Source organism: Micropterus salmoides, unplaced genomic scaffold (genome assembly GCF_014851395.1).
Source record: "Micropterus salmoides isolate LMB-PRFRI ecotype aquatic unplaced genomic scaffold, ASM1485139v1 Ms_hic_scaffold_3, whole genome shotgun sequence".
NCBI classification, from domain to species: Eukaryota; Metazoa; Chordata; class Actinopteri; order Centrarchiformes; family Centrarchidae; genus Micropterus; species Micropterus salmoides.
Genome location: NW_024042261.1, coordinates 17,241,084 through 17,259,736, shown reverse-complemented (window position 1 = coordinate 17,259,736; position 18,653 = coordinate 17,241,084). Strand labels below are relative to the sequence as shown.

At 38.9% G+C, this 18,653-nt stretch overlaps 1 protein-coding gene across 2 annotated transcripts in view; it reads left to right on the top strand.

Moving 5' to 3' along the window:
• si (sucrase-isomaltase (alpha-glucosidase)) overlaps window positions 1–12,775 on the top strand; it is an 85,544-nt gene extending 72,769 nt beyond the window's left edge. For both annotated transcript variants that reach the window (XM_038693779.1, XM_038693780.1), the window contains 8 exons: window positions 833–981; window positions 1,757–1,841; window positions 2,017–2,073; window positions 2,865–2,989; window positions 3,480–3,568; window positions 6,896–6,945; window positions 9,419–9,589; window positions 12,419–12,775. In XM_038693779.1, the coding sequence (XP_038549707.1) occupies window positions 833–981; window positions 1,757–1,841; window positions 2,017–2,073; window positions 2,865–2,989; window positions 3,480–3,568; window positions 6,896–6,945; window positions 9,419–9,589; window positions 12,419–12,496 (804 nt within the window). In that variant the 3' untranslated portion in view covers window positions 12,497–12,775. The remainder of the gene's footprint in view (window positions 1–832; window positions 982–1,756; window positions 1,842–2,016; window positions 2,074–2,864; window positions 2,990–3,479; window positions 3,569–6,895; window positions 6,946–9,418; window positions 9,590–12,418) is intronic.
• The last annotated feature ends 5,878 nt before the right edge of the window (window positions 12,776–18,653 follow it).

The following is an 18,653-nucleotide window of genomic DNA, read 5'->3' as shown; positions in this document are numbered from 1 at the left end:
TATTATAACGACTGTTGTGAGATACCCTAGCTTTAACTAAAAAGTACAAAAGTATTGCTATAGTTACATTGTTTACGACTAGCTCCACTGTGCAGTATTGCCCCACTGTCTGAAAACTCCATTTGAGTAAGTCTACATTCTAGCAACTCCAGCCATTTTCACCCGACATAGTGTTGCATTTGCCAAACACATCAATTAGTCCTGATCCTAAAAGTCTTTTCTCTTGTAACGTTAAAAGTGGCACATACTTTTATTGAATACAATACAGTGAATACATTTTCCTTATCATACTCATCATTCTAAGACTAGCTCTACGCTACAATACAAGAGCAGTGGTGTTTCTGTATTTCAAGTCTTCTATGTGAATCATCACTGGATGCTGACTTTTTGCCAGAGTCATAAGTGTCAGTCCTTTAATACTATACCATGTATGTAGTCATCAGGTGCATATTTAAGGTCCTGAATAGAGCTGGAAACATTAAAAAGTAAGCAGAAAACAGCATTTTCACCCAACAAGCTGCAACTAGCATTAGCTTAATTAGCTGCCTAGGCACAGCTGATCAAATCTGCCAGTGACAGATTTCATGCCAGCCAGAAAATCATCATTATTATCATTGCAAACTGTAATGTGCTGTGCGACAACAGAAAGCCTGACAGATGTAGCAACAGTAAATTAGGGGGAGGAGCTTAGCGAATGGTCAATTGTGAGAAACAATTTAAGTGACAAGGCCAAAAAGCCAAAAATCCTTTGTTTGTCACAATTAGTTTTATTATAGTCATTTTTGTTAACCTTCCTTACTAATTACTACTTTTGAATTGTTTTTTCTGTCAGAGACAAGATCCTGTTGCTTGGAATGCCACCTTCTCCAATTCGTCCCGGGATGTCCTGAACATCCGTTACACCCTCCTGCCGTACCTGTACACACTGATGTTTGAGGCCCATACCACAGGAAGCACAGTAGTCAGACCAGTCTTGCATGAGTAAGCACAGACACACAACACACGGATTTAATTTTTTCTGCCAACAACTCAAGCATTACCTGAAATAACTTAACTAAATAAATAACTTAGTAATATTAATAATTGTTACCGGTACATGGATTTTCTTCTCCTGATTTGCTGGCAAGATAACCTGATTTTATACTACATCTGCAAAATATCACATGTTTTGGTTGCTGGACTAAAAACCAATTTAGGTAAAGCTCTATTTTAAAACTAATTTTCAACTAGTTGTCGAAATGTTACCATCAAAGCTTCTATTATTAGCTACGGATGTTGATGGGAGAAAATAATCTTCCTTTATCAACATATCCATACACTTTGCCGTGACGTTAAGCAAGCTGACATTTGCTCATTTTAATAACTGGACAGGGTAGGGAAAAGTGTCTTCCCTGCCAGAGCAACTGCCATCAAGAAGCCTTGAGCAAGGCACTTTCTGTTTCAATTCCAGTGAGACTTAGAGGCCCTTAGAGGCCAATCATAGATGACTGTGGCTATACTTGGCAGCTCCCAGATGTGAATGTGTGGAACTTAAAATTAAAAAAGAAATGCATTTAATCATTTTTAGAGATCCTTCTAAAGTCACAGATGGTATTTAAGGAGCTGGCAGGGTGAGTATGGCAGGGTTATTTGGCTTGCATCTCCAAACCATTGAACTCTGAATGAATACTTGAATGTCTGTGCTGAGGACACAGGAGAGCGTGTAAAATGTTTTCAGTCAGGCTTAAGGCTTAGCATCTGTGCTGGTGTGTCACAGGTTTGTGACTGATAAAACTACATGGGACATCTACAAGCAATTCCTCTGGGGACCTGCCCTACTTATCTCCCCTGCCCTCGACCCGGTATACACACGCATCTTTACTCTTCCACATATATCATTATCCTTGCTTATGCTTTGATAAACATATCACAGATGCAACTTTTCAATCATTACAGGAATAGTTGTCTCCTCTGCCTGTATTTCTCTATAATTTGGTTGGATTCATTATTTTGATTTGCTGACTTTGTGATTGACAGGGAGCCAGACATGTAGATGGCTATGTTCCTAATACACGCTGGTATGACTACCACACGGTAAGTCAATTTCCGTTACAACCAAAAAACACAGAAACACACTCCTGGTGCAACAATACGGTAGAAAGCATTGAAGAATAAATACAGTATCTATCATTAATAGATGTGGCCACATCTAACTGGTGGATTAGTGTATGCATAATGTGAATATTCATAATAGATGGAAATGCATCATCTCTTTTGTTGAAGATGCAAATTACTTCATATTTAACTTGTTTCATGTCTCAAAACTATTTTTACAAAAACAAATATGTAAGCAGACCTAGACGGTAAAAAAAAGAGACTAAAACCACAGCAAACATTGAAATGACAATATTAACAAGAGACATCACTGACAACATCATTAAGGAGTTGCAGCTGTAGAAGCGCCTTGATGACAAAAGCAAACATCCAATCGCTCTGTCTCATTCTAGCTAGGGGACTCCCCATCTGTTAGGCCGCATCGTGAAGCCAAACAATACATGAGAAACAACAGTATAAATGGGGGCATGGGATGGTGGAGAGGAGTGGTTACCTCCATTAAACTTGTCCCCTCAGCTTGCAGAGTGGTACAAGCTGTTAGAGTAAGGACCTAGGACAAAGTGGAAAATACTGGGGGGAAAAAAGAAGTTGTAAAAAAAAGTGTAATACATTACTGAAATGTTTCAGATGTAGCCTTTATAGATGTCACATATTTCACTGCATGCTTTGTGATTTAACACTGTATAAATGCCAATTTCCCACAAAGGAATTTCATTACCGCTTGTATTTCTAGTAATTTAATAGTATGTAATTATTGCTGCTTTCAACAGGCAAAATATATCGGAGTACGTGCACAAATGGTTAAGATGCCCACACCTTTGGACCATATTAACCTTCATATAAGAGGAGGATATATCTTACCCTGGCAGAAACCAGAGAACAATACATATTACAGGTAAGTGCACACACATCATGGCTGACACATCATGACAGCACACAGCTACAGGTCAGCATCCTGTGTGTTTAGTGTGAAGTGTTTGTGTGTGTGTGTGTGTGTGTGTGTGTGTGTGTGTGTGTGTGTGTGTTTCCTGGCTGTGTTTACCGATGGGGGAGTTACATAGTTATGTGTATAGTATACGTATCCCTGTGTTTCAGTGTTCCAAAAACTTTTATCTCCATGGAAAGGTAGGCTGTCATGTATGACCGGGCACTCATCAAAATGAATGTCATCTGTGATCATTAGTGTGTGTTACAGAAGGCAGCACTGAGAGAGAGAGAGAGAGAGAGAAAGAAAGACAGTTAGAGGGTGATGAGTGTTCTAGCAGCAGTGAGATCAGGTGGATGCCCCTAGCAGGAATGTTAATGTATTTGTCCTCAGCAGCAGGTATAAATAGATGTTGTCCTTTAGCAATCTGCTATAACCCTCTCTACCCCTTTGGTTTCAGTCGGAGGAATCCTTTAGGACTGATTGTTGCCCTGAGCGACAGTGGAACTGCTCAAGGATCATTCTTCTGGGATGATGGTGAAGGCATAGGTAAGTGAAAGGTCACCCATGAACACCCACACACACAGAATAGCATATAATTTAATGTTTTTACATTTGCATTTATGGACTGATTATTCATGGTAATCACCATTTCTTTCAAGAGGTAATTTCCTTTAGCTGGGATAAGCTGATATGTTGATTGTAGGAAATTTAAATATCAGGAAGGATAGATGAGTTAAAATCATATATGGTAGAAATTCACCAACACCTTGGGCACTGACGTCAATGCATTTGTGGTTTTTAACCATGCTAGCAGCATGGTTCTATGTCAATTCAAGTCAATTTTATTTATATGGACTATGAGGCCTGAGGTATGGAAGGATAAGTACTAATTGAAAGTTAAAGCAAAAAGATGAGTTTTCATCTTAGATTTAAAGGCATCAACATAGTCAGACTCTCTTATGTCAGCAGGAAAATAATTCCAGAGAAAAGGGGCACAATAGGAAAAGACCCTGCAGCCAGCTGACTTCTTTTTAATTCTGGGGACACATAGGAGCCCAGTATTGTGAGAGCGGAGAGCACGGAATTAGATCAGTGAGAAAAGAAGGGGTGAGCACATTTATAATTACATAAGTAATCAGAAGCACCTTAAAGTCCGATCTGACATGGATAGGGAGTCGATGAAGTGAAGCATTAGTAAATTATTTAGTTGTAGTTTAGAAACTAGCTGCTAGCTTCTGAACCATTTAAAGACTTTTAGCAGTCGTGTGCGGTAGGCCAGATAACAAATGTTACAGTAATCCAAAAGGATGAATTAGGATCCCTGCATCAGCCAAGGACAGAAAAGACCTAATTTTAGCTATGCTGCGTAAGTGAAAAAGGCGATCTCTGTGATGTGCTGATCAAAAAGCGTAACACCAAGATTCTTGGATTGCCATTCTGTGGAGGCCAGTGTAGCAAATGTTAGCATACCTGCTTATTATCAGCATGTTAAGATGCTAGCACAGCCTCACAGAGTTGCCAACATGGCTGCAGACTCTGTCACCTTGTTCCTCTGTGAACGACTCTATGACGTCAAATCTGTGATGCGTTTTTATTCCATCACATGCACAGCTTCATACCTCACCAGGAACATTTCAGAAGTGGAGCATTTTGCCTGCTCTATTTTGTTTTCTTGCTCAGATTTTGTGGATTTGGTTATTTTTCTTGATTTTTGTACGTCTACCATCGTAGTTAAATGGTTTTCTTTTTTGTATTTTTTAATTGTGTTCGTTGTTGAAAAAATGAGTCGCAGTGTCGGACTTGCTACATGTTTCAATCTAATGTGCGTAGCTTGATGCCGTAAAAAATGGACTAGCCATGTATTCTCATCTGAAAAAGACATTTATTACTGTCGCACATCGCGCTTACGCTGTGTGAATACGACGTGATTATGATGCGGCTGTTTGCAAAGTGGAGGAAGAGAGAGAAAATAGCAAAGGGACAAAGAAGAGAGTGTCCAAAGTATGGGATTATTTCAAGATAAAACAAAACAACAACTCTGTAATGTCACAGTTCGTCCACCGTAAAACAAAACTTATGTTGCCTACCGCAACAGCACGACGGCACCAGATCAGAAAGCACCCCGTGTTATGCCAGCGGACCACAGACAAGGTAACAGTAACAGGAACTTTAGCATTTAATTGAAATCATTATTGATTGTTGAGTTGAAGGCAAAGTAAGCTGCAATCCTCAGCTGAAAATGTACACACGTGCGTTTGTTATTCTCTGCCTGGTTGGGTCATGAGTTTGGGTTGTAAAGTTACAGTCATGAGTTAATTTGGTATCGGGGAGCTGCACCTTAGTATAATTTGTATAGCACTCGGGTGATGTTTGTGTTGGGCAAGCATATCTGGTACCTACACTGGTTCATAGAAACACTCCGCTCCGGTGGTGTCTACTGTTTTTCCAACCTAATTCTTGTCTCATTTGTGTGCTGATAAACAGTAAATTCCTCAAATTCAGCGCCCCATATCACAAGATATGATTTCCAAGATAAGTTAAAGCTGTCATATGCTGTCGAGCACACCGGCAAGAGGATGAGGTGGTGCAGGCCCACAGCAACTGTTTACAGTGGCTCGCGAGCCCCTTGGCTAATCAGAAGAAAGTGGGCTTTTAGGGAGGGGGACCTTTAAGAGACAGGGGCTAAAACGGCTTGTTTTGGACGGAGGATGAACTGAGGGGCTGTATAAGGGGCCAGCATAAGATAAATAGGGATTTTTTTGAACTGTGAAACATGCAAAGCTACTCTCGTGGAATCCCAGAATAAAACTATAGAGCTGGAAATGAGCATAGGTCCCCTTTAAACGCATGTAGAGTATGATAAAGCAAATGGAGTTTTACTGAATATGAATTTCTTTATTGCTCATATAGACAGACACAGACAACTCCAATATAGTCTCTCTCCACTTTTTCACTCAATCTCTCACTCACTCACTCACTCACTCACTCACTCACACACACACACACAGTTATACTAACAGAATCAGTCTCTGAAGTGCTTCTGTGAGAAGATGCACTCTCTGTGAAAGTTGTGTTTGTGTTGGGACAAAGAAGAGAGGGAGAGATAAAGAGAGAGAGAGTGAGGGATGATAGAGAAGGCGAGTGACAGAAACTATTACAGTAATTCCATGTGTTGTTGCCTGGAGATACAGTATGCTCACAATCGCTCACTTTTATCTGTTTGCTTGCTCCTCTTTTCTAGCTCACCCTCTCCGTCTGCAGTGTAGCCTCCCCACGTCTTTCTCGATAGCTTTGCCTCTCGCTATAATGCACACTTACCTGTATTATCTGCTTTTCTTAAGTTCTGCACATTTGAGTTTCACTTAAGAGGGTTAGCTATTCACTCATCTGCACGTTAGTTACCCATTCATCAGTTATTCCCTCATTCGGTCAACCTTTCCTATGTTCAAACTCATTTAATCAACCTGTCATAAGTTGAGGTAATACTGTGTGATGAGTCAATGCGTGGATAAGTCAATTAATGAGTCAGACTCTATGGTATTAACTCATCCACCCAGCCACTCAGCTAGCTTTTTTTAGTAATTCAGCCAGCTACTCACTGTTTCATTCACTTATTAATGCAGCTCTTCACTACATGACTTACTCATTTATCCCCCACTTCAGTTTATTATTTATTTGTCCATCCAATCAGTCACATGAGTATGAACTCAATCCTGTGGTCAATATGAATACTCACTTATTCACAAATTCCCTAATGTATAAACCTCTCTGTCCCTCTCATTCATTCAGATAGACACGCAGCTATTTTCTCTGTCCTTCCACTGTCTCCATTTCTCGCTCCGCATATAATTCTCTCCAATTTTCTCTCCACAGACACAGTTGCGAAAGAACAATATCTGCTGACGTCCTTTGCAGCAACGTCGGTGAGTTCAAGGGCCAACTACATGTCACGTCTTTTTTTCCCTTATCATCATTATTGTTATTAATGCAGCGAGACTGGAGAATAAGCCCATACTTTGACATGCAACAGAGCAGTGGTAGGCGGATGTCAAAGGCTAACTGTTGGAAACCATTAGCACAGAATTTATGTCTAACTCAGGGGAGGTGATTTGAATTTAGCTTTTACCCCTTTTGGCTGAGACAAAGTTCTCACTTTAGCAACTCTTCTTTTGACACCTGTTTGAAAGTAATGACATAAGGTGTTGAATCGCTTAATAACAGCACTATCGTAACCATCTAGAAGTAGATTAATTTCCATTAAACCTTAACTAAAACATTTAACAATGAAACAAAATATTTAACAATGAAGATTCCAGTCCTTAATACACCTGAAATGGTGAGGTAGTGGAGATGATTTGCAGACACACACACACACACACACACACAAACACACACAAACAGGCACATGATAGAAGGTTTTTTATGGGTATGGTGCTTTTTATTGTCTTGTCTGCACAATTCACCAGTCTTCTGTACACATCACAATTAATTTACTATTTGTTTAAAATTTAAGAAGGTGGAATATCAAAGTAAATACTGTAGGATAGAGTCAGTATGTAGAATTTTGTACTTAAATCAGATGCTCCATGTGTAACTTTAGTTTTGTGTATCATCAGGTACAGGGCTTTTGTTGTGCGCACACCTGTTTAGTGTTTTCATGGCTCTAAAAGAACACGCTCTTACAGAGGTGGTTGGAGTGATGCAGCTGTGATTCTGTTTATGCAGATCGAACTGCGTTTCTGGTACTTGTTATGGCATGCAATTGCACTTACAATTCTGCCTGCTCAGAAAACCTCTTATCACAAACACAAGCACAAAGAGCAATTTTGTGGCTTTAGTTGGCAAAAGCACACACACTGAATTCAAAATGGCAAAAAAAACTACTTTCATCTATGTTGCACTTGCCTCTTTCACCTAGTACAGATTTAAATGTGTATCAAAATACAACTTTCAATGTGATTAAAGGTCAGATTACCAATAATGTAATGCAATCCCCTTCGGCCCTTCTCCCAGATTAGATTGAATATTTTAGCCATCATTTAACATTGACAATGATATGCACTTTGTCTACAATCTCAAATTTGATGAATACCCTATGTTTAATAGGTCAAACACCTTACCTACTTACAACTAATGTTAGGACATGGCAAGGAGTCCCACTAAAATTGATTGATACTAAGGTGCATAAAAAGTCTGCCAGATAAATCGATAAACATTGTTCTGTGTAAAAAGGTGGTGTGAGCAGCAGAAATTAGGGTGCAATTTAATGCCAAAATGGGTACCAAAATTGCAATCCCATCAATACAACCTCAGCTGCATCACCCCACCAACCTTGGTATGTGCACTTTTATATGGAGCCATGACATTACCATCATAAAAGGTCCCCTTTAAACTTACCAGTCAGTGAAATTGTGCCCGTGTTTGCACTTCAGCTGACTATGTGTATGCGCAAAAATAAAATCCTTAGAGTTTGTGTTCTATGTGCATTAGTCAAATGGCTAAGTTCAGTGAGAAGCGAGTGTTTACCAGGCCGCAGTTTGATCATATTTTGAGTCACACATGACAGACACTCCCTAATCACTGGGACTAATGGGACTAACCCAGCCCTATTTGCTTCTTAGCCAGGCAAAGGCGCACACTCACACAGAGACACGCATTAATGAGCACACGTTTAATCACAAACATGCACACGTACACATACATATATGCACACATCTAGAGTACACACATACCCAGATACAGCTACCATGGCCAAACATCTGTGGCTGTCCTCTGCCTACCATCAGGCTCATTCCAAAGCAATTTCACACAGCGATAAAACAGGCACACTGTCTGACAGCCAAAGGGGGAGAGAGCGGAAAGAGAACGTAAGTGTATGTTTGTGTGTTTGGGAGTGCGTGTGTGTGTGTGTGTGTGTGTGTGTGTGTGTGTGTGTGTGTGTGTGCGCGCCCGTGTGTGTGGGGGGTATATGTGTGAACAGGCAGATGTGAGAAGATGAGGATAAGTTGGGCAATGAGGCCAGTGCTGCCTGGCAGATTAGCAGATCGTATGCCATTTTGGATGGCTATCTGAATGTAGATATGTGTGTGTGTATGTGTAGCTCCATAGTGTGTAGGAGCTTCAGAGTAAGGCCGTTTTTACAAAGGGAGAAAATTGTCTTCTTCATTTTTTGGGGGGCTGTCATTACTGTGATTAATTGATAATCAGGGACTTCTAGTGTGTGTGTGTGTGTGTGTGCGTGCATGTGTGTGTGGATATCAAACTAATGATACGGAGAAAGATGAAGCATATAAAATAATAGTTCTTACTTAATATGAATCGAGAATTTTTTTTGTTTCTAATAACCATCTCTGACTCTTTCTCTCATCCTTCTGTCTACAACACTTTCACTTCCAGAATACCCTGTCCAATAAGGTGCTCCACACTGGCCTTGCCCTTGCTGACCAGGTGACCCTAGGTGTGGTTAAGGTTTGGGGTGCAGGCATTGTTAAGATCACAGAGGTGACCCTAACAGACACAACTGGAACGACGCATCCTCTGACCCCGGAGCACAACCTTGACACTCAGGTCAGAAGAGTTTTTTAATACTCACTGTTAAATGATATTATTAATGCATCTGTATAAAAGTTACAGTTAGTAAGTTGGATAAGTTACAGCAAAAAATGTCATCCTCCTCCTAAGTTTTTAAATAGGCTTAGCCTTAATGTGTTCTTAATGCTTTCTGCCATTGTGCAGTAGCTTCAACATGAAAAACACAATTCTGCAAACTGCTGGTCACGTCATCAAATACAGGAAATGGTCTATGACTGCAAAAGCTCTTAACATAAATGAAATGCCAGGTTCTGGCAAATGAGGATTATTTTTGTGCATATAGTCGGAGACGGAAACTGACAATTGATAATGTGTGGTATTTCCTATTTATTCATTTGTGTTATTTAATTCACCATTAAAGAAATACTGCAGTTTTAAAGCCACTGAAAAATATTTTAACAAACTTGAAAAATGTTTCCACTTTCCAATTCACATTAAACTGCTTCAGTGCATTTGCTTAAAATCAATTCTAGGCATTGTTATTCAATAACAACTTTTTATTTTCAAAGTCTTATTCACTGATCATTAAGAGCATAAATTCTAGACTGGGGCATCTGCTGGCAGGAATAAGAAACTTTGATGATAATGGAACAATACAAATCTGTATATAAGCACATATATTCCGCTGCATCCCACATATGCATTCAGCTAAATTTCTGCTTTAATAACCTAAAAATAAGCATATTAATTACTGTCTAATATGCATACACTAAGTGTCACTGCATTTAATAATTCACTTTGCGCATTCATATCATAGCTCAGTGAGCCTATTTTATCATTACATGCATACATTTCATAAACACACCCCAGCTTTCAAGTTGATTGAGCATTTCCCTGCCAGTCAAAAACTGTCACTACAACAACAAAAAAAAATCAGGTTCACAACCCAACCCCTGCTGTGCCACACTTTGTCATCTAATAGCTGTAATCAACTCCGCATCCCCCTCGACACTGTTGTTTTGTAATGAACAAAGAGCTGAAGACTTGACTCGGGACAGCAATTTTACACTATCATGCAAAATCATCACTTCCCCTTGCTTTCTCCATCATCTGCTGCAGTGGTTGAGCGGAAAGAAATGTGGTGGAGAATCATGAGAAATTGTGTGCCCAAAGCCAAGCCATGTGGCCTGTTGCAGTACTTGTTGTGTGGGTATTCAGTTGTCAGAATTGCCTTACATTACCGTGGTTACATTACATTTTCATTTTCAGTGTCCACTGTGGAAATTGCACCCTGGCATGTTATCACTTCTTTACATGTGTGTGAATCTCCTCTGTAGTCAGAGATCAGAGGGTCAAGGTCAACAACAATGTTCAGCTAGAGCTAGAAGGGATTCAAGGTTTTACACAAGGACACTTCAGTAGGGTGGATGTTTACCAAAACAGGGCTTTTGAGCTGTCATCCAGCTGAAGGACATCTATAATCACTAGGTATAGTCGCAGCTACAGTAGAATGGAAGATGTGTTTAGTTCATACAAGGAGAAACTGGAAAGGAGGAGGTTATATTGTGTGGAAGAAGAGAGTAGGGAGAGTATAGTACTATCTAACGGTGAAACATGCATATGTTTGAGGTGGAGGATGACTGATATAGAGGTTTACCACTACGAGAGTGTGAAGCAGAAGGAAAACAGAAGACAAGACTAAGTTTAAGAAGATAACATGCGTTCCCTTACCTCATTTAGCCTGTGATAAAATATTCCTGTTGAGGTTGTGTACAGTACTCAGTGCACTTATCGGGAGCATGAAAATGATAGCTACAGCAGCTCCATAAATAATCTTAGGTGAAAGAGCCCGGAAGCCTTTGATTTATACTGTTCTTGGAGAAGACGGACAGGGAGAAGCAAGAAGAGACGGCAAGAATTGCAGATGAAGAAAGTCAGAATGACAGAGGGATTTTGAGCGTGTGCGTTTGTGTGTGTGTGTGTGTGTGTGTGTGTGTGTCTTGGGGATGCCAGGATGGGTAGAGAATAATGAAAAGACAGAAAAACAGTCCATCTTTGGAAAGGAGTGCGGTAAAGAGAGAGAGAGAGAGAGAGAGAGAGAATGCATCACAGAAAATAGATGGAGAGGGGAAAAGAGGTGAAAGAGATAAACAGGAAGAATGAATGATGGGTGGAGGGAAGGAAGAAGGGCAGAGAGGAAGGATAGAGAGGGCGTGAGGATGACACAGTATGTGCATGGTAATAAGTGGTTTTTCAGCGTGAGGCAATCCATTTATCTCTTTAAGTATTGTCTGATACGGTAACAACTTGAAAGAAGCAGTAAGCAGCTGGCACTGTGTCATTTGAATACAGTGAGGTGGGAGAGCTATTTCTGTCTGGTACAGGACAAAATGTTTTGTTCTGAACCTGTATAGGCCTGTTCATCGTTTACAATATGTCATCACATGTATAAGTCCAGGCTTGTTTAACTTTCACAAATTTACAAGAAAATATAGGTAAGTACATTTGTGTATTATTCATATAAGTATATTTCAGATGTACTTGTGTTATTAAAGGCTCTGTACACTATTAAGTAGGGTATGCATATGTTAATAACAACAGCATCACATATAAGCCAACCAGTATTATAATATGTTTCCTTTTGTTCAAAGACCAAAAGCATAAACAAACTGGGGAAGAACTTCAGACATTTATAAATAGTAATAAGCCTGTCACACATCTAATCTCAACTCTTGATAATTTGCATTTTGGAATTCCATATCTGTACACTATGATATATAGTAGGAACTGCTGTCCATGTCTGGTTTCATAACAAGGAAGGTGCATACTTAAATAAACAACATATATCTTTCTTCTTGTTTATAGGAGCTGATTATAGATGTAACTCCAAAGTCTGTTCGTGTGGATCAGCCTTTTACTATAACATGGAGGACCAGCATCTGATCAACAGAGTACAGTTATTGTGATTTGCTGGTAAATAATTAATATACCTGTACATAATGGTCCATTTCTATGAATTTTGATGTAAATGTAATGTTTTTTAACATGAAATCACCTTGATGTACTACTATCGATAAGCATTAACCTATTATACCTATTTGTATTTTGGTTGCATGTCACAACCTAAATACAAAATTCAGTAAGTAAGTAACATTACATCAGATTGCGTACAGGCAGAAATCATGCAAAAACATAACAATAAATACTTATACTATATAGTAACTCTTTTGTGTTTCAATGCCCTGGGTACAGACTATTAAAGTGGTTGATATTGAAACATTTGGAAATGATGTTGCAGTAGCAATACAGCCAGAAAGAAAAAAAAAACTGATGAAAAAACAGAAATGTTGCGGAATTTGAAGGAGCTGCAGGTTGCATCATCTGCATGCGCAGCCATTGCCATAGCCAACATCTCCTGATCCAGTCGATTTGAACAATTATGGCTTAGCCCATGAAATTCAAATCCAGCAGACATTATTCAATAATGTTTCAACAATAAAGCTGAAAAAAATTACAGATTAAACCAAAGGTGTGGTGAAGTTTGAAGGAGCTATCGGCCGCTGCATCTACATGCACTGCTGTTGCCATATCATAAAACTGGCTTTGCAACTGTTTTATGATGAATTAAATGTATTCAACACGTCTGTTTGACGTAAACATAACTTCAGTCACTGAAGTTATGTTTACAGTCACAACAGAGCTCCTTTAAACCTGCTTTCAAATTGGATTGAAGGTAGTACAAATGCTAGTCAGGATAGCTGTTTTCTTCACTTATTTATACCAGTAACTCTTTGGGAGTCACTAGAATAATCTTTTGTTATTTTCAGCAACCATAGCTAAAATTAATGTAAATGTTTTGGGGAATGGTTAAAAATGGCAACCATATATTTATGTCCACTCCTGTGCTGGTTCTATTTGAATTGACTTCATTTTAAATTCACCATTATACATTTTAATAACTTCTAGTCATTTCTTATGATGAACAGGGTTTATTGTTTCCAATTCAAGTTACTGTCGCATAATCAATCTAATGGTGGAAGAAAGAAATGTTAACCATCCTCCACCACAAACACATACATGTTTCCTAACACATTGTAGCAGAGTGAGCAGTTTTATGAAATGGCCCTTATTTCACCACACAGAAGCATAGGCAACCAGCTACTATGCAAAATGAGTGAACAGGTGTTAATAATATAGTGAGACCTAAGGAGCAATGGAAGGAAACGCATGCAACATCTCAAGACTGCTTTTGATAATTGGAAATGCTTTGATTCAAGAGACACAAGATGCTGTGACTGATTCCCCACAGTACACCAGTCACCAACAGAGTAACAATAACTAAATTGGAATCATTAAGTGCAGCTTAAATTTTTCAGCACATTTAGAGCCACAGCCATATTTCAGTATGCGTGGGCACCTGTGTGATCCCACAGTCGCACATATGCATAAGCTTCTGTACATGTATGGGTGTGTGTGTGCGCCAGGAATTATTACCCAAATTTTAGCTCTAACCTGCAGCAAGCAGCCTACCTGTGCTTTGTCTTGTTCAATTACTGCCCTATACAATGATATAGTCATCCATTATTCAACCTGTAACGTAACGTAACGATATCAATTTACCGTGGGCACCTGAAATGGATTTCCATTCTAATCGCCACTGTACAGGTATATACAGGCGTTTACTGCTGTGTTTCTGTGATTGTGTCCAAAAAGTTTATATTTGTGATGATTCATCCCAGCCCCTGTCTTCTGGTAATATGTGATTTTTGAAGAGAAAGGTTCTCAAAGGCAGCCACCTACAAGTGCCAGAAGGAGTAAATGAGCAGGTGATCTGACTAATCATTGTTCCTGGATTCATACTGAAGTCATAACTCTGGTGGGGGAAGAAATCGAAGAGAAGAGAAAACTGAAACAAGCACTTTGTCTGTTTTTCCACCTTCATACACTTGTGCTTTCTGGTTTCATCAGTTGTTATAATATTACATCTCTATTATTGCTGGAGAAAAAATCTTGATTATGAATGCCCCCCCCCCCCCCACACACACACACACATACACACACATACACACACACATACACACATTACCATCATCAAAATGTATTGTTGGGGTTTTTTATGCGTTTTCTGTCAAAAATGTGTAAAAAGACAGAAAAATATGGCTTTCTTGTTAGACATCAAGAGGATCTCACGTCTATTTATGCTTGGATGTCTTTTGCTCAAACTCAGAAAAACATAATACTTTATGCATGAATTAATAAATTGTCTTGGTTCCTATACTCATTTCATGCAAAGTATATGTCTAAATAAGTGCCTATGGCCTTTGACAAAAATTTACCTGCCTCAGTTGTAGAATCCGAATGTAAAAAGTTAGAAGACGACAACAAAAAAGGGGGGAAGGGAAAATTGCTATACCTAGAAAAAACAAGACTTTTACATATATGCATGCAGACTATGCATATGCCTGACATTAAAGCTAGAGTATCAGTATACTGCAGTATCAGTATCTGCCTCAAAAGTCCAGTACTAATATCCACAGTGTCCAAAAGGTTAATTTATAACTCTCTTACAAGCATGATCTTCACATGAAAACATTAAAAACGTTCTACTCTTTCAACGCAATGAAATGATGTGGCCAACACTTTTCACAGAAAGTCTCATTTCTATCTCAATTTCCATAGATCAATGTGTTTTTCTCAGACTTTCTGAAAGAGAACCCATCTTACCAGAGAACATGCTTTTAAATGAGCTGCAGTAACAATGTGTCTTTGTTACTGGGGTGACTGACAGATACAAGTGTGGCACAGATGAAGGGGGAAACAAAAAGATAAAACAACATGAGAGAGACAGGGAAAACACTTTGACGACTTCAAAGACTGTCAGATGTGATGGGTGTGTGAGTGTGTACGTGTATATGCATGAACACGTGTACTTAATGTGTTTTTGATACTTTTGTATGCGTGTGCATGTTAGTGTCTATGAGTTATTCCTTGTCTATGTGTGTCCTTATTGAGAACTTTAAGGGGCCTTGCAAAATTAACTTCACCTTTAAGTGGTTACAAATATTAACCAAGATGTTAAAATCATTGGGTGAAAGTGTCCATGTCTCACTTTTCCCAAATTATTATTATTATTTCTTGTATACTCCTTCATGCACGCATGCACACACACACCCACACACACACACACACACTTTTTTCCGTCATCCTGTCATTTGGTGAGCAGAGCTATTGTGTCGACAGCCCAATAGCACACTACCTGACCAGATCCCCACAGCCAGTTTCACCATTTGACACACACCCACACCCTCGCTAACACATGGACTCAGACACACAGTGTAAAAGTCTCACCTGTTTGTCATGAGCCATTTCAGCTATGCAATTTCCCTTTCACCTTCACCAATCTGCCATTCAATTCGGGCAGCCATGCTAGCTGGCAAGTTATGCATCTCTGCCTGCTGAGAGCCTACTATGCTAATTAGGGTTTCACACTGCATTAAAGTAACACCAGTGGTTCCTGACCTAGACCAAGGAATCTTCCCAAAATCCTTAGATGAAGAAGAAAAAAAATAGAATAAATAAGAAGATACCTCAGCAGTGGCAATTCAGAGACATTCTCCCTCCTTGTGACTGCTGGAGGTGCAAAAGGTGCCAAAGAAAAGAAAGAAATCTTCAATAAAATAACCTTATTTTGATTTACATCATTGATAAACGTAATTTCTTGGAATTGTCGTCCAATTCTTTCCTTTCATCCTTATTTGTCAGTGTGCCCTTGAAGAAAAAATTATGTTTTTTATTTTTTTGCCTCAACCTCCTTCAAATTACTGAAATGCCACTTTTTTCCTTTGTTAAAAATCTTTGCAGATGAAGGTATTGTAAAGAAATTGATGATAGAATTACAACTGCTGCATCAGGTTTTGTTTGCACTCTTTCCACACCACTGCTTGATTTAAGGCTAGTTAAATCATATTGATATTTATTATATTTCACATAGGCAGACTGCTAGCAGGTTGTATAGGATCATATCTAAGTTATTAACATTAAGTACAATACCACTAGATATAAATACTCTGTTACAAGTATTAATAAGTCTTGTAGTATGTATGTATGTACAGAATATGTCTGTATGCATGTTGTAAGTCTTACATTCAAGATTGGACTTAGGCAAAGTATTAGCAAAAATGTATCAAAAGTATTCATTGGCCATAGTGGCACATTGTAGAGTTATATTATCATATATATCATAATATTTGAATATTATTACTGAAGCTATAACTCACAAGCAGCATTTTAATATTACGTCCGGTAGAGGTGGGGCTACTATTTTATATATCATTGGATAGATTAATCTATCTATTACATTATGTAAATTGATCATATGTTATATTTATGAAATCTTTATCTGAAAACTAACTACAGCTGTCAGATGAATGTAATGGAGTAAAAAAGTGCAATATTTCCTTCTGAAATGTAGCTGAGTACATAAAAGTATAAAATAACACAAAATGGAAATGCTCAAGTAAAGTAGGTCAAAATTATACTGAAGTCCCGTACTTGAGTAAAGGTACTTAGTTACTTTCCTCCACTGCAACGCTGAATGACTGACTGTATAAACTGAGAGCAATGATGATGAAGCAGAGAAAATGGGCATCAGCCATAGTTAATTAAAAACATGACAGTGAACCACATGAGCCACCTTTTATGACTAAAGGCAGATGTAATGACAACTGCTTTTTATTCCGATCAGCATCAAAAGGTGAAATCTGCAGAGAGCACTAGACAGCCATTTTGTTTTAGAGTGGATGACAATAATTAATAAATGCCATTAAAACACATCTGTCGACTCTCACGCTACCCCTTCAGGTGGCATGGCAATAATAATTTGCAACAATCACCATCATCATCATGATCATCACTGTCATCACTCTTAAAATGTCTTATTTGAGAATAGACACATAACTTCCCTTAAATAAGTCACAAGAAACAAGCAAAGCAAAAAGAAAATTTTCTGTTCAAAATTTGGATTAGCACTGGGAAAAAAAGGAATGTGACCTGAAACTGACACATTACATTATTGTGTGGTCTCAAATAAGTATGTCGTTTTTGCTGTGACTTGACCTTTTTTATCTAGTAATTTACCAAACACTGGCTTTTAACTGGCCATCTTCCTAAAGGTTAGGTATTTAAGATTTAAAAGAAGAAAATCAAGGAGCAGCAGGCCATTAGCACATTTTGTTTCACTTGTAACTGGCTGGTGTGTGATGAACAGACCGACTGTTTCTGTTTGCTTGAAAGTTACTTAGCAACCAATTACGCACAGTGAGCCTTAGGTGGAGTCAAATGAACAAAATGATAGATCAGACGTTAGGCCTTATTGCAAAGGAGGGTGAAGCTGCAAGGCTACTTATGAGTCAGTGAAAACTGAGAATTTTTTTTTTTTCTGAATAGAGCTATCAGGGGGAAAAAAGACATTTCTTTCTGGCAGACGACAGATTGTGGATTAAGCACCAAAGGATGGCCACACGCACACATCTTCACAAATCACATCAAATGGCACAACAGCACACCCACGCACTTACACACTCACACAAACATTCCTTACAAATCAAATCAAAAACAGGGCATGCACGGAGGAAGCGCGATTTGCCAATTGGCCCGACCATCCACGCAGAAAAAGATTTAAATATCACTGGAAATGGGGCCAGTGTGATTGCATCACTTCCGGTTCAGCAGAGCTAGTCAAATGCCTCTGGTGGCCAAGTAATTCAATACTCCAGATAGTATGCATAATGTCACAAATCGCCCTGCACGCAGGATCACCAGCAAATTAAAGATTCAAACTGAGCTCACCCAGTAGTGTTGACAAGGCAGTTATACTGAATACATTCTGCCCTTGAGTGTTTAGACTGTACAAAAAACTCAGACTAATGTTATGCAAAATATATAAAGGGTCAAACTTACTGCCCCCAACTCCTGAATTACAATTTTGCGATTGAGCTTGCCTCATCTGAATATGAGGGAAAACATGTGACAGACGCTCCCTGTAGCTGTCGGCTGATAAAATGGGGACAAGAAAAAAGAAGACCAATAAACAAATGAATAA